This window comes from Vipera ursinii, assembly GCF_947247035.1.
Source record: "Vipera ursinii genome assembly, chromosome: 2".
Classification (NCBI taxonomy): domain Eukaryota; kingdom Metazoa; phylum Chordata; class Lepidosauria; order Squamata; family Viperidae; genus Vipera; species Vipera ursinii.
Window position 1 is genome coordinate 74570127 of NC_139513.1, and position 16124 is coordinate 74586250.

The window sequence follows — 16124 nt, forward strand, 5'->3', positions numbered from 1 at the left end:
GATACTTTGTCAAAAGCCTTCTTCTGCAAGACCTAATGGGGACATTCTCTTACTTTGTTCTAGGAGAAGGGAAGGTGTGAAGGCCGATTACTGAGTATGCTAGAACAATCTGAAAACAAGGCTGCAGGTAGGAAAGTGGATTGATGCAGTCTGGATCGAGTCATAGGAATGGGCTTGTCCTTAAGCAATACAGCATAGCCCCTGGGACAACTACAGATGGAGAGTCTTTGTGTTTCTTCCCATTGCATGTATATCAGTTCAAAGTTAAACATTTGTAGAACAGGATTTCTCTTGACTTTAATGAAGATGAGAATCACTCCTGGGAGTCTCCGCGAGATAATATTAAGTGATTGTGTGTGTTTTACAATAAGACAAGAGAAGCCCTTTGTGCTCCTTTTCCTTGTATCATATAAAGGTAGGTATCAGAGAAACCTGCAAGTCCAAACAACGCATAAATTGCCCCATATCGCCCACCAAGCTGGAAAGGAGGGTGTTGTTTAGCTAGGATGCGTTTACTACCAGGTGGCTGCAGTTTCTCTGCTTGCCCACTAGCATGAGTCTTGCTGATCTCGAAACAGAGGCCATCATCCACCTGCTGAAGTCATTAAGATTCTGTGCTGTATTATATTCCAGATGCAGAGATGGCTGCTTTACCATCCAGAAGAGAAGACTCAAGGTTAGCTAGTGCTCTTTCTGCGTTATAGGCTTTTCCAGGGGTTAAGTGGGCTGCAGCAACCCTCCTTGTCACTTGTTTCCCTTGCTGTTTTTTCAACAAAGTGGAAAAGCCAAATGAAATTAAGAAATCCTGCAGGAAGCTAGTTTTTAGCATTGAAGGCAAAGTCTACTCCTTCTGTTGTAATGCAGTTAAACAATGTTTTTTTTCTCCTTAGAACCAAAACCTGAGTTAATTAGACAGGAGATTTCTTTTCTTAAAACTTATGGAGGGCATATGGTGAGTGGAAAAATAGGTTAATTTGCTGTAAGTTTATTACTCATCAAAAAATTAACAAGTCCTTATCTCGATCTTTTGCAATCTTTATTCAGGCCTCATTTGGGGGGGCTGAAACTGCTTTGGCCGTCAAGATGGGTGGCCTATATTAGGAAGGGTTTCCTTATTAATTCTTCTGAATCTCTCTGTAGTTTTTTTAAATACCGTCCATTTGACTGGAGCAGCGCTTTCGAATGGTGTTTTCCTTTCTCTGGTATAATTCCAGAAAACGATACTTCTCCTTAACTGCTTAACTTTTAATCTGTGGAGCTGCTGTCTGCTTTAAATGCTCCTAAGCTACAGTGGCACATTAGTTTGCATATTATCAATACACCAATAAAGTACAACTTAGTCCAGAAAACTGCTAGATAACTACAAAGTGTTATATGAAACACCTTTCTTTGCTGCCGTTTAACAACAATAATTTTTGTCTCTTTTTTTTTACTGTCATATAATGGTGGTCAGGATTTTTGCAGCCTGGATATGGCATGCTTAGCGACATGTACTATGTGAATTGCCTAGACTGTTCAGATACCATCGTTGGTACAGACTGCATTAATCAGATTTGCCTATTTGGTATGCTGAAAACCGCATATTATTGTTGGTTTGCCTCAGTAACTAGTAGAATATATTTCCCACAAACAAATTGGCATGTGTCTGCATTCACACTGGTAGCCTTGATCTCAATTAGGTCAGTGGAAGTCAGTGGATTGATTAAAGCGCAAAACAAGGCATTCTGTGCCATGGTGCTGGGCTTATGTAAACCTCCCCTGGCAAACCCCATTGACTTTTTATTTATTGGAAGTTAGGTGGGCTCTTTCAATTTTTTGTTCGTTCGTTTGTTTTATTGTGCTTTAGTTAAACTCCATGATTTTGTATCTTTGCTCGGTTTTTGAAGTCGGGTTTCTCTTATTTTGATGTTACTAAATATGTGATTTAGATAGTTTCAGTTACAAATTCCTTTGTGTGCCTGTGTATTTTTTTAAAATTACAATATTGAAAGTGAGAAAGCTACGAAAGAGTTCACTCTGCAGCAGGGAAGCCGGGTTCATTTTTTTAAATATCCTTTCCGCTAGGCCCAGCTCAACAGAAATGGACAAGGAAACAGAGGGCAACCAGAATTCAGAAAGATTCTTCCCCCAAGGACCCTGCAGCGACTCTCCTATTAGATCATTCACTTCCATTTCTGAAGCCAAAGGCTGCCTGGTGGACTTTAAAAAACAGCTGGTGATTAAGCCACACCCTTGGAAACAGACCAAAGCCAGCCATCAGAAGCAAAAGAAGTGCTGATGGTGGCATCATGGAGAAGATGCCAACAAACTATGGACTCTACTGAGCCTGCTTGGCGGAGACCTCTCAGCTCCCTAATCAACTCTGCTCCCTCCTCATTCTTCTGTAATTTTTGTATGAATTCTTCCAGAATTTGTCATGTATTGACTAAGTGTATACTCTATAGGTGCCTATTCAACCTTGCTTTGCAGTTAGAAAATAAAATGAAATATATTTATTATGTTTTTATAAACTTCAGTTTCTGCTCTTTAATGATTTTTTTTAATACAGGTATTTTTTTTTTAGTTTAAAGACTGCATTGCAACCTAAGTAAACATTTACATGCTGGTCACCAACTTGGGACACATCTCCCAGAATACTCCAAAAAGACCAAAATTGGTGCACTTTCATGTTTTATTACTGGGAAGATTTCATTCTCCTATTTAAAAAATGTATTTAACTTTGACTAGAGCCTGCACTAATTCCCACAGAACCGAAGAAGTCTGCAGAGGGATGAATTTTTTTTAAAAAGCCAGGCTTACTTGGCCTTCTGTCCTATGGGAGCAGGGATCACAGCTTTTAAACCGAAACTGGTAAACTGTTCTGTACCAGCCTGCTACCGGCCCTGCAGAAAAGGCAGGGGCAACCCCTTTTACAAGAAGGCAAGAGGCTGGAACTAAGCCTGCCAAATTTATTAACATAAAACAGCAAAACAAGACACGAACCATGAAACAGGAGCTATTCAAGCGGTTGCCTTCAGCAAACCAGCCCTCCCACGCATTCCCCTTTTATACAGTTCAGGGCATGGCTTCTCTCTGCCTCCTTCCGAGGTGCCCCATTGCCTTCCTCTGTTTACTCCTGATTGACTGCCTCCTGCGTTGGGCGTCCTTGAACAGGGCCAGCTGTGGGGTCATCTTCATCCATGCTGTCAGGCTCACACAGCTGGGTCTCCGTCGTGACCAGGTGGGAGGGGCCTGGCTGAGGGCTCTCATCAGCAAGCTCTCCCACCCCCTCAGCAAGCTCTCCCACCCCCTCAGCAAGCTCTTCAACACCCCCCTCCTCCTCTGAGTCGTCCGACCCACCTGCCGAACCCACAGGCTGACCCTGAATCACAACATAAACACGGAAGACAGGTGTCAGAGGAGAAAGGGCATTAGGTTTTTCTGTTTGATCAGGATAACCCATTTCTGGATTATTTCCTGGTCCAAGCTGCTTAAGGACATTAATATATATATATATGTCCCACTCATCCAGCCATGAGGTTATGTTGTGATGTGGTGCATGAAGATGGGGAGAAATCGGCACAGTTCATGAAAAATCAGACCAGGGATCAAATAGGGTCCTGAAGCTGCCTGTGGTAAGCTCCGAGTTATATAACACCCAACACCTACATGAGGCCGTGGTATTAATGCTGCAGTGATCCTCAGTCTCTTACCCTCGCTCCCTGATCCCCTACTGTTTTAATATTAATGGAAGGCCGCATTTGCCGGATACAACACAGAATGTAATTTATTCAGTCCTTGTCCGAAAGTTCTTTGAACTGAAAAATTGGGCCCAAGGGTGCCTAACGCAGCTGAAGCTTGCCCCTGGGTGTTCTGTTGCTACCTAATGGTTTCATATTCCTACCAAGTACAGTGCATTCTTAAGACTATTCTGTTTTGATGTGGAGGTTATGCTCTTGCAAGAGCTCAAGGGCAGGCTACAGGTAACAGTAATTACACATAAAGCAGAGATCTCTGTCTCTAAATCAGGTTAGAGGCCAGAGAGAACAAAAGGCCGGATGTCATGTTATCTTAATGCATTTTCATTTTATCTACTATGAAAACGCTGGCATTGACACCGACTGCAGAAGAAAGGATTTTGGCTGGCCTAGAGGTGTGCAGAAAAAGGCATCTGTGTCATGACAACACCTTGGAAATGCAGCAGAGAAAGGAAAGGTCAGAAGAGCTTCCTTATCAGCAGTCCACACAAATAGAAACAAGTTAGGTTGGTTTTATGTTGGCCTGTTTTATTTTCCTCAGTATTTCCAGTGCGAAAGCCACTAAACTAGGAAAGTAAGGTTTCATTTGGAAATATGCATCTCCTGTTATTATTTGTCCTGGGTACTTGCTAGCATTCAGGATCACAATTTGTAGGCCTTTAAAACAAATTGAATTAAATGAAAAATGTTGCTGGGCTGTACCATTTCAGGTTGTAGATGGGGAGTGGGTTGCATATTAAAATGATGGTGTGTTCAAATACAAAAACCTCTCATAATGTAGATGGAGGTTTAACCAAATCTTAACATAGTTAAGAGATGAATTGAGCAAATAATGCAAAATTCATGCAGGAACCTTTCCCCATAGTCCATGGCAAAGTTTTTCAAACTTTTTCAGGCTGCAAAACTTGTAAAAAAAAATGCTGAACCCCAATCAATAGGAAACCTCTAGTGACAAAAAAATAGCTGTGTTTAAAGGAACTTTCTTGTCTTTAGTCTCTCACAGGACTTCAGTCAAATTCTCCTGGCACCTGGAACATTTTTAAAAATTCTGATCTAAGATAGTGATGGGCAACACTGTAATGCCTGGGGGCGGGGGGGGGGCCTGTTCGGTTTAAGAAGAACTGAAGATCATGTGTGGGGGCAGTGGTGGGGGCATAGGAAAGATAGGAGCTTTGAAATGCTTTTTCCTCTTTTGGCAGGATCAAGGCTTTCCTGTCCTGTTTTAGGACTTGGTCTACAGTTTTAATACATTTATTTGCTCAGAGTGGCAAGAAACCATAGTACTGACCCTCCCTGCTTTCAGGGCTGCGGGCAAGGAAAAACTTCACCTCTCCAATCCGGAGAATGCATTAACAGCTAGTCCTGAGACGGCCATTCCTTTTACAAGGAACATCATCTAGTGCAGTGTTTTTCAACCACTGTTCCGCGGCACACTAGTGTGCCGCGAGATGTTGCCTGGTGTGCCGTGGGAAAAATTGAAAAGTAATTATAAAATACTTTCTTTGTGTTTATTTGATTCCTATTCAAGAGAATTACTTTATATATAGTCAATATAGGCACAGAGTTAAATTTTTTAACATTTTCTAATGGTGGAGTGCCTTGTGATTTTTTTTCATGAAACAAGTGTGCCTTTGCCCAAAAAAGGTTAAAAAACACTGATCTAGTGAGCTCCCTGGAACCTCACTGGCTTGAACTGTGGACCTTGCTACTTTAAGCTGACAAACCTTGGCAACAAAATAAAACATAATTTTAAAAAGAGACTGGATTCTGATACAGGGCACTTAAATTCCAACGCACTTCTTTCCCAGTTAACACGCCAGGTTGAAATGTTGCCAAGATCTTTCCCTGATTTCATCAAATAAACCATGTGTTCTCAGTGCAACAGCATCTACCCACCGTCCTGGTTTCTTCCTTGTTAACTGTCAGTCTGTTGCTGGCATGTCCCTGGAAACAAAGGCTCTTGCTTATCTTTTCAACTGGTGACAAGGCAAGCAAAGAACAAAATAACTTTCTCAAAGCTTGGCCGTCACCAGAGTCCAGGATGAGTTCAAGGAAATGCCAGAGGAATAGGCATGGCAGACTTGGTGAGCCTATCAGCAGCCATTCTCCTTATGCAAGACCAACCCAGTCCCAGGGTCACCTTGGGACAGAGCAACCTGTCTCTTCTCAGAGCATCTATCTCACAAATTACCATTTTGCACTGTGGCTTGACTGGAGTATTTTATTAAGGGTACTTGAGAGCTGTGAGCAAACAAGGAGAAAATCTGCTTGTAGTAACTATCCTTCACGAGCATGATTGTGCCTGTTTTTGCAACCATGCTTGTGAAGATTTTGTGGGGCATGCAGGGTGGACCAGGGAAGAAGTTCTGTATATGCTGTTACTGCATGTCCTAATGTAAGCTTTCTCTGTTTTCCCAGATATTAGAAATATTGAACATGCTTTAGTAAAATGCCATTCAACTTCAAACTTTCCAGGGTAGACACAAACACTAAGCTTCTCAGTGTAGACTTGGTCTCAGAAGAGAAGCTTCAGCAATGCAAGCTACCTTTTCAAGGCCAGCAAAGGCCGATTGCCTTTTGCTAAGCAGCTGTTGAACTACATTTGGCTGACAATAGGTTTTTGTGAGTAAATCTTGATAATATAGAAATTCCATTTCCCTTTTGTCCATTTCCCCTATGACAGGGCTTTTCAACCTTTTCACCCATTGTACCACTTTTAGGATATGGCAACATCCGAATACCACGGGTCGCCTAGCAAGGTGTCAAAAACTTGATGACCAAAAAAAAAAAAGAGGAAAAAAATGATGAAGCACAGGTAATCCTTGACTTACAACAGTTCACTTAGTGACTGTTCGAAGTTACAATGGCACTGAAAAAAGTGCCCCCAAGCCACAGCGGAGCAAGACACCTGCCTGCCCGCCTGGCGGCGCTCTTCCTCCTGTCTGAGGTTTTCATTGTGAGCATTTCTGTTGAGGATTGGCAGTGGGGGTGGGGTGGGGGTGTTTGGTTTTTATTCCCCCCCTCTGCTGGATGATTGCAGCAGGTTTTGGTCACTTCACATGACCCTGGGACACTGTGACCGTCATAATCAGGAGGTGAGAGAGGATCCCTTGCAGGGCCGTGCTGAGGAGTTTAGCCAACATCTGTCGGACAAAATCGCTCGGATTCGGACCGGTTTGGACTCCGACTGGGCAGAGTCTGACGATCAGGACACGGGTGGTCTTGTCGATGTTATCTGGGAGGAGTTCGATCCTGTGACTCCAGAGGAAGTGGACAGGATTATGGGGAAGCTGAGCTCCACCACGTGTTTATTGGACCCGTGCCCTTCCTGGCTGGTCTGTGCGGCTCGGGAAGGGACATGAGGCTGGCTCCAGGTGGTGATATCTGCATCTTTGAGTGAGGGTAGTTTCCCCGCCGCCTTGAAGGAGGCGGTGGTGAGACCTCTCCTCAAGAAGGCTGCCTTGGACCCAGCTGTATTAAACAACTTTCGTCCGGTCTCCAACCTTCGCTTTCTTGCGAAGGTTGTTGAGAGCGTGGTGGCGCATCAGCTCCCTTTGGTCCTGGATGAAGCTGATTATCTAGACCCGTACCAATCAGGTTTCAGGCCTGGGTACAGCACGGAGACGGCATTGGTCGCTCTGGTGAATGATCTCTGGAGGGCTCGGGACAGGGGATGTTCCTCTGTCCTAGTCCTATTAGACCTCTCAGCGGCTTTTGATACTATCGACCATGGTATCCTGCTGCGACGTCTCAGGGGATTGGGAGTGGGAGGCACGGTTCTTCAGTGGTTCTCCTCCTACCTCCTGGGATGTTCGCAGTCGGTGTTGGCAGGGGGACAGAGGTCGACCTCGAGGCCTCTCATTTGTGGAGTTCCTCAGGGGACGGTCCTCTCGCCTCTCCTGTTCAACATCTACATGAAGCCTCTGGGTGAGATCATTCGTGGTTTTGGAGTTGGGTATCATCAGTATGCTGATGATACCCAGCTTTTTATTTCAACCCCAAACTACTCCAGTGATGCCCTCGATGTGATGTCCCGTTGCCTGGAGGTGGTTCGGGTCTGGATGGGGAGGAACAGGCTTCGGCTCAACCCTGACAAGACTGAGTGGCTGTATGTGCCGGCATCTCGGGAAACTCAGATTATCCCATCTCTTACTATGGGGGGTGAGTTATTACCCCCCGTAGATAGGGGTCGCAACTTGGGAGTCCTCCTAGACTCACAGCTTTCTTTAGAAGATCATATAGTAACTGTGACTAGGGGGGCCTTCGCCCAGGTTCACCTGGTGCGCCAGTTGCGGCCCTATCTAGACCAGGATGCCTTGCATACAGTCACTCATGCGCTCGTGACCTCTCGGTTAGACTACTGCAACGCTCTCTACATGGGGCTGCCCTTGAGGACCACTCGGAGGCTCCAACTGGTGCAGAATGCAGCCGCGAGAGTCGTATTGGGGGTCTCCCGATACTCCCATGTTACACCTCTGCTCCGTGAGCTGCATTGGCTTCCAGTTGCCTTCCGGGTTAGATTCAAGGTGCTGGTAATGACCTTTAAAGCCCTACATGGCATGGGTCCGGAGTACCTTAGGGAGCACCTGCTGCCGGCATCAACTTCCCTCCGCCCAGTGCGCTCCCACAGAGAGGGCCTCCTCAGGGTGCCACCAGTCAGAGAGTGCTGACTGGTGACCCCCAGGGGGAGGGCGTTCTCTGTGGGTGCGCCGGATCTGTGGAACCGTTTACCGGTTGAGCTCCGGATGGCCCCCGACCTTCGCTCCTTCCAACGTGATCTAAAGACCTATTTGTTTGAACAAGCGGGCCTGGTCTGATGGGTTTTGGGATTTTATCACTGTTTTTATGTAAATTTATCTGTTTTATTGGGCATCATGGTTTAATCTCTTCTTAATTTTTGTATTTCTGTATTTTAGTATTTATTGCCCTGTTCACCACCCTGAGTCCTTCGGGAGAAGGGCGGTATACAAATTAAATTGGATTGGGAGTGAGAGGCACAGTTCTTCAGTGGTTCTCCTCCTATGTCCTGGGACGCTCGCAGTCGGTGTTGGCAGGGGGGCAGAGATCGGCCCCTAGGTCTCTCGTTTGTGGAGTTCCTCAGGGGTCGGTTCTCTCGCCTCTCCTGTTCAACATCTACATGAAACCACTGGGTGAGATCATTCATGGTTTTGGAGTTGGGTATCATCAATACGCCGATGATACCCAACTTTTCATTTCGACCCCAAACCACCCCAGTGATGCCCTCGCTGTGATGTCCCGTTGCCTGGAGGCGGTTTGGGTCTGGATGGGGAGGAACAGACTTCAACTCAACCCTGACAAGACCGAGTGGCTGTGCATTCCGGCATCCCGGGACATTCAAAATGTTCCATCACTGTCTATGGGGGGGTGAGCTCTTACCCCCCGTGGATAGGGCTCGCAACTTGGGAGTCCTCCTAGATTCACGGCTTACCTTGGAAGATCATATAGTGGCCGTGACTAGGGGGGCTTTCGCCCAGGTTCGCCTGGTGCGCCAGTTGCGGCCCTATCTGGACCGGGATGCCCTGTGCACGGTCACTCATGCACTCGTGACCTCTCGCCTTGACTACTGTAATGCTCTCTACATGGGGCTTCCCTTGAAGACCACTCGGAGGCTCCAACTGGTACAGAATGCGGCTGCGAGAGTTGTCTTTGGAGTTTCCCGGTACTCCCATGTTACACCTTTGCTCCGCGAGCTGCATTGGCTACCAGTTGTCTTCCGGGTGAGGTTCAAGGTCCTGGTCATGATCTTTAAGTCCTCACATGGCATGGGTCCGGGTTACCTCGAGGACCACCTGCTGCCGGCGTCAACTTCCCTCCGCCCAGTGCGTGCCCACAGAGAGGGCCTCCTCAGGGTGCCTCGGGTCAGGGAATGTCGACTGGTGGCCCCCAGGGGGAGGGCCTTCTCTGTGGGTGCTCCGGCATTATGGAACCAACTGCCGGTTGAGCTCCAGATGGCATCAGACCTCCGATCCTTCCGTCGCGGGCTGAAGACCCACTTATTTGAATTAGCTGGTCTGGCCTGATGGGGGAATATGGGTTTTTAATTGGTTTTTTAGTATTTTATTATTGTTGTATTTTAATTGGGCACTGGTTTAATTTCCTTTTAACTTTTGTATCGTTATTTATATATGCCCTGTGAACCACTCTGAGTCCCTTGGGAGAAGGGCGGTATAGAAATCAAATAAAACTAAACTAAACTAAACTAAATTAAATAAATAAAATAAATAAATAAATAAATATGAATCAGTTGCCAAGCATCTGAATGTAAATCACAAGACCCTGGGGATGGTGGAACATTCCAGCTGATCAGCGCTTCTTCTGAGCTCAGCAGAAGCACCGGGATCAGTGCCGAGCTCCAGCTGGAGCCTGGTGCTGATCCTGGCACTTCCACTGAGCCCTGACAGCCCTGCAGCTCCAGCCGTCTCTCGCTCAGGCTTGTGCAGTGCTGCCACCAGTTCAGCTCATTCCCCTCCCCTGCTACTTTTCTAGAATGGTCGCGTACCACCTGCCAGGTACCAATGTACCACAGGTGGTACCTGCACCACTGGTTGAAAAGCCCTGCCCTATGAAATGCATTTTGGATACATCTGAAGCCAGGGGCCATAAAACCTCCAGTTTTTATAAAGTATAGTAACAAAATAATGTGTGATTTGTGTGCCACTTCATGATTTTGACAAGTATGTATTAAAATACATAACAATTATTTTCCCCAACTCGAAGCGGTACATATAAAGACTTTTATCTTTTTCTTTGGCTGACCTCAAAATGCTGGGATCAAACAAACATGTTTGAAGTAGATTAATATTTGGATGAGAGACCATGAGGAAATCACTGGGGTGTAGGCAAGGCTAAGGAGTGGAAATATTTCAGAAGTAGGCAGTGCTAACCAACTTCCATATGACTGCCAAGAAAATATCATATATTCATGTAGTCGCCAGAAGTCGAGCTTGATTCAGTGAGGCTCTTAAAAAATGACAATAAAGGTTATCTAACTGTCTGTCTGTCTGTCTGTCTCTCTCTCTATCTATCTATCTAATCTCTTAGCAATTTTTTGCAGTTAAACTGAAAAAAATATTGAACTATCTATGTAGTAAATTAGATAACAATGTTACTAATGCCATATCTTTTAATGAAACATGACAGTTGAAACACTAAGCGATCAGCAGCCAAGCAGAAGAAGAGGGTATTTCAAGCCAATTAAGGACTTAAAGGAAGCTTGGTAGGAATTGGTACTCCGTGTGAGAGAGGCCTAACTGGCCAGGCTTTGGCAGAACAACACCGTCAGGACCTTGGATAGCGCAATGCACGAATCCACATTCTGGGTTTATTTTCAATACAATTGTGCTGAGTGATTGTTTCAGCAGTGCCTGGGAAGGATGGAGAATTTAGCAAGGTATGGAACACATGTGGAATACAGCTGCTGAAATTATTTACAACCTGCTTACCAGCAGTTGCCACAGGAATGATCTCCACAATCTTCTAGGTAACGAAGTAACACAGTATGTGCATATGCGTGTGTTTCTGCTTTCTCCCTATGTTTGCCCACATATACTGGGATCATGGAGCAGGCTGCATGAGTTCTGTTCTGCGTTGGACGTCCTGAAGAACTTAGGCAGCATTCTAAGCCATTGCCCAAATGCTTCTGTAACAAGGATACACTGGAGAATTGGAGGCGGGGGTCCTTTGCAGCTCCCACCCAGTCCCACCCCATTTCTTGAACTCAGTCTTCCTTCTGCTATAAACTTGGTTTTATCCCGTTTAGTTTTCAGCAACTTCTCTTACTGATGAGCGGACCGAGTTCTGAGCACATAATTTCCATGCACCATTCCACTGGGTGTGAAAGAATAAAAGGGTTGGCAGGTCCAAGTTTCACCCTCATCTAAAAAAGGGTGCAGTCTTCTGATTCTGGGTTTTAACTGTAAATTTTGGGAGAGCTACATTTTAAGGCTAACAGGGTATGAAATGCTGAGTGTTTCATTTTAATGTGGGGGGACTGGACCTTATCATGACCAGAATCTTGTTTGGAGCCTTGCTGAGCTCCTGGCTCTGGAATCAGGAAAAAAGGCCATTTTGTAACTGTGAAACGATACCCTTTTTTGGATAAGAATGCCATAGATTGTGCTTTTTGGCTGACATAACCATATTACATAAGCAGAACTGTTGCAAGTCTGAAGGGGGAGTAGAAAGAATCATCTGAGTATAGCTTATTATTGCTTGTCACATCTAGGATCTGAGTCCCATTCCAGCTATAGTTCTAACCCAGATCTGATGAAAGGTTAGGTCACAAGAAGATGGCTTATAAAACAGTTATGGCTAAATGTTTCCTATCAAAGAAATGTAGATGTGGACATAGTAGCCAAAATTACTGATTTCTAAATTTAAAGTTTCATTTTTAAAATGAAAATTGGTCACATGTTGAGATTTGAAGAGTTGCATTCTGATTTTTCAAACCTGTAAAAAAAAATAGAATTGCATTTTATCTCAATCCTTCCTTCTTGACTCACCAGTCTTTTCTCTGGGCTAGTGCCCTTCAGATGTGTTTGCATTGACTCCCAGAATTCAAAGCCAGTAGCCAAGTTCCCATTACCTGGGAAAATAATCTGAAGGACATTTGACTGGGCAAGTCTATATGGCACATCCTCCCCAAAGTTCATTCTAATTCATGAGGGCAGGAGTGGGGTACCTGTGGGCCTTCTGATTTTTCTGACCTATTTCCAATATTGCCAAGCCACCTCTGCATTAACTAAGAACATTCTGTTAATATAGCTTTTGTAGGACAGTAACTGCAAAGGTGTAGAACCATTTTCAGAGTGGCTACAGAACCCTCTTCGGCCAGAGTGTCAACTCTACAATGAACCTGGCTGCAGCCATTTTGCTCATTCTAGGTTGCCACATGAACAGGAGGGGGTGCGGAGGAATTTTTCCTAGTCTAAACAATTCTCTGTCCTGTGGGAACCAAGGTCATTCTATTGGTAGGGGGTTGGGCGTTTTGTTAGAAAGCCTGCCAACCTATTCTGTTGGGGAACATGGATGATTGCATAGTACTGGGGTGGAAGTTTGACTTTCTAATTGTGTTAATCTTTGGAGGGAATTTTAGACTTGGTTTCACTTTTGACCGTGCCAATATTTTGTATCTAATAAATATGTTCTTTAAGGAAGCCTCTAGCCTCGGAGTTCTGATTTATTTGGCTCTCCACGGCACAGAGTCTTACAGAAGTCCAAACCTTTCAAGAGTGCTATTACGGATTAGGATTTATTAAATTTATATGCCGCCCTTCTCCCTAAGGACTCAGGGTGGCTCACAACAATAAAAATTAAGAGACATAAAATACAAAAATTAAAAAAGAATTAAACAATGAATATAAGAAATACTGGACAATTTACACAATAAAAACCAAATTAAAAACCATGGTCAGTCCAGGCCCGCTTGTTGGAACAACCATGTCTTCAGGTCACGGCGGAAGGACCGAAGGTCAGGGGCCATCCGCAGCTCCAGAGGCAGTTCATTCCAGAGGGTCGGCGTACCCACAGAGAAGGCTCTCCCCCTGGGGGTCGCCGGCTGGCATAAGCACCTGCGCGGCCGCATTTTGCACCAAACTGTGAACGGCCCGAGAGGTAGAAGGAGAACCACTGTAAAACAGTGCCTCCCACTCCCAACCCCTCGAGCCGTTGCAGCAGGATACCATGGTCGATGGTATCAAAAGCCGCTGAGAGGTCAAGTAGGACCACGACAGAGGAGCGACCCCAGTCCCGGGCCCGCCAGAGATCATCTACCAGTGCGACCAATGCTGTTTCTGTGCTGTAACCGGGTGTGAAACCTGACTGGTACAGGTCCAGATAGTCCGCTTCATCCAGGAAATGCGGACGCTGACGCACCACAACACTCTCAACAACCTTCTCTACAAAGCGAAGGTTGGAGACAGGACGATAGTTATTTAACGAGGCCGGGTCCAGAGCAGGCTTCTTGAGGAGGGGTCTCACCACCGCCTCTTTTAAGGCGGAGGGGAAGACACCCTCTGTCAATGAAGCATTGACAACTGCTTGGAGCCAGCCTCTGTCACCTCCCCAGCAGCCAAAACTAGCCAGGAGGGACATGGGTCCAATAAACAGGTTGTAGCACTCAGTCTACGCATGATCCTGTCCACATCATCCAAAGACACAGGGTCAAACTCACCCCAAATGGTAAAACCAAGACCTGCCCTCTCCACCCGGCCGGATTCCGCCCTGTCGGAGTCCAAACCAGTCTGGATCTGAGCGATTTTGTCCTGCAGATACTGTACAAATTCCTCAGCCCTACCTTGCAAGGGGTCATCCCTCGGTCGCTGATTAAGCAGTGAGCGGGTCACTCTAAACAAGGTGGCTGGGCGGTTATCTGCTGACGCAATGACAGCGGAAAAGTAAACACGCTTTGCCGCTTCCATCGCCACTAGGTAAGACTTAAGATAAGTTCTTAGCTGTGTTCAGATCAGATTTGGATCTGCTGGACCTCCAAGAGCTGTCTAGGCGTCTTTTCCGGCGCTTCATCTCTCAGAGTCCCTCGGTAAACCAGGGGGACACCCGGGATCTGTGACGGGTCAGAGGCCGCAAAGGCACAACTCAATCCAAGGCGCAAGCAGCCGCCCTCTCCCAGGCCGCCACTAGGGCCTCGGCAGAGTCGTGGGCAAGGGAAACAGGAAATGTCCCAAGCTCTGTCTGGAACCTCTCAGGGTCCATCAGGTGCCTGGGGCAGAACCACCTAGTCGGTTCCGCCTCCCAACGGCGGGGAGTGGCGTACTGAAAGTCTAGCCAGAGAAGGAAATGATCGGACCATGAAAGGGGTTGGATGGTTAAATCTCCCCTACCCAGACCATTAATCCACTGCCCAGAGATAAAAACCAGGTCAAGTGTGTGCCCTCCGTTATGAGTCTGGTCCTGAATTATTTGAGTCAGGTCCATGGCCGTCATGGAGGACATGAACTCCTGAGCCAACTCAGATGCCTCACCCATGGAAGGCAGATTGAAGTCCCCGAGAACTATGAGCCTGGGGAACTCAATCACCAACCTGGACAAGACATTGAGAAGTTTGGGCAGGGCCACTGACATGCAGCTGGGAGACAGGTACGTAATCAATAGGCCCAACTGAACTCCAGGACCCCACTTCAAAAGGAGAGACTCACACCCGCCTATCTGAGGGATAGTGGCCACTCGTGGACAAAGACTCTCCCTAATAATAACCGCCACCACCCCCCCGCCCCTGCCCTGGGCCTGTGGTTGGTGAAGCACCCGGAAGCCTGGTGGGCATAATTCCGAGTGGGGGACACCCCCCTCTTGGCCCAACCTGGTCTCCATGATGCAGGCCAGGTCTGCGTTCTCCTCCTCAATGAGATCTCTGCTCCCACACTCTCTGCCCCTCTCAATCACTGTCAAAATAGGAAGACCCTCCTCACTCGGAGCTGAGTCCACCCCCAAATCCCTACTCCCCCCCCCCGCGACCATCCGATGGTCTGGACTGCTGTCCGGATCGAACTCCTATTACAAAGACATCTTTCCAGCTCCCTGTCATTGTTCTTCTCAAAGCCAAATCCTTCGCTGAAACTCTACTCCAAACATGATTTTTCTTACCTCTATTCCCATTCATATCACACAAAGCTACGCTTTGCTCCTTCTTATTGTCTTTTTGCCTTGCCTTGTTTCACTTGTAACGTTCTTTCAACAGGGTGCCTCTACTCCTTTGTTGCTCAAAGTACATTGGTGGTGCGGTATAAAAGATAAATGGTAGTTGTTTTATAAGAGCACAATTTCAAGAGGAATGAATCTGCAGTGGCTCAGACAACAATTGCACTGGGCTCTGAAAAGACAACATACCCACTTCAAATTTGCCATGGCACATCCAGTGAGGAAAAAGTCCATTCATAATCTCCAGAATGAGAACAAGACAGTGTTGGCTTAGGTATTTTCTCATAAACTCTGCTAGGTTTTTTTAATAGTCTTAAAGAGAACTGTTTTCAGAAAGGTTGTAGCAAAAGGAGGTGAGTTGACTTTCATTAAAAAGATACTGGGATGACCACCTGTTCGATTAAATATAGAAGAGCAGTAGGCGTAAAACTGGTTTCTCACCTTGCTCTATTCTTTCTAAGAACAAGCACCACGGAAGGAAAACAGAGAAAGCAATTCCTTCTTCTGACAGCAGAGAGAGATAAATTTTATTGCTTGACTATGAGATACTCCTATTGTTAGTACCTGTCAGAAGGTGGACCTTAAAAAGCAGTAGAACAAACCTGATCCAGCAGCTTCATCTTAGCTGTTACTGTCATTCCTAAGTGGCATTTCTCCAGATCTACAAGCTTCCAGGCTGCCAACTATGCCAGGGACATGGAGATGCTGCCAATA

General features: G+C 46.0%; 1 protein-coding gene across 8 annotated transcripts in view; it reads left to right on the top strand.

Moving 5' to 3' along the window:
- The window catches only part of UIMC1 (ubiquitin interaction motif containing 1), a 92017-nt gene extending 89502 nt beyond the window's left edge, over positions 1–2515 (top strand). For 7 of the 8 annotated variants that reach the window (XM_083354101.1, XM_083354100.1, XM_083354095.1 and 4 more), the window contains 3 exons: positions 64–127; positions 634–676; positions 2065–2515. In XM_083354101.1, the coding sequence (XP_083210227.1) occupies positions 64–127; positions 634–676; positions 2065–2278 (321 nt within the window). In that variant the 3' untranslated portion in view covers positions 2279–2515. Of the gene's footprint in view, positions 1–63; positions 128–633; positions 677–890; positions 953–2064 lie in introns of all 8 variants that reach the window. The other variant, XM_083354102.1, reaches the window with a different exon arrangement.
- The last annotated feature ends 13609 nt before the right edge of the window (positions 2516–16124 follow it).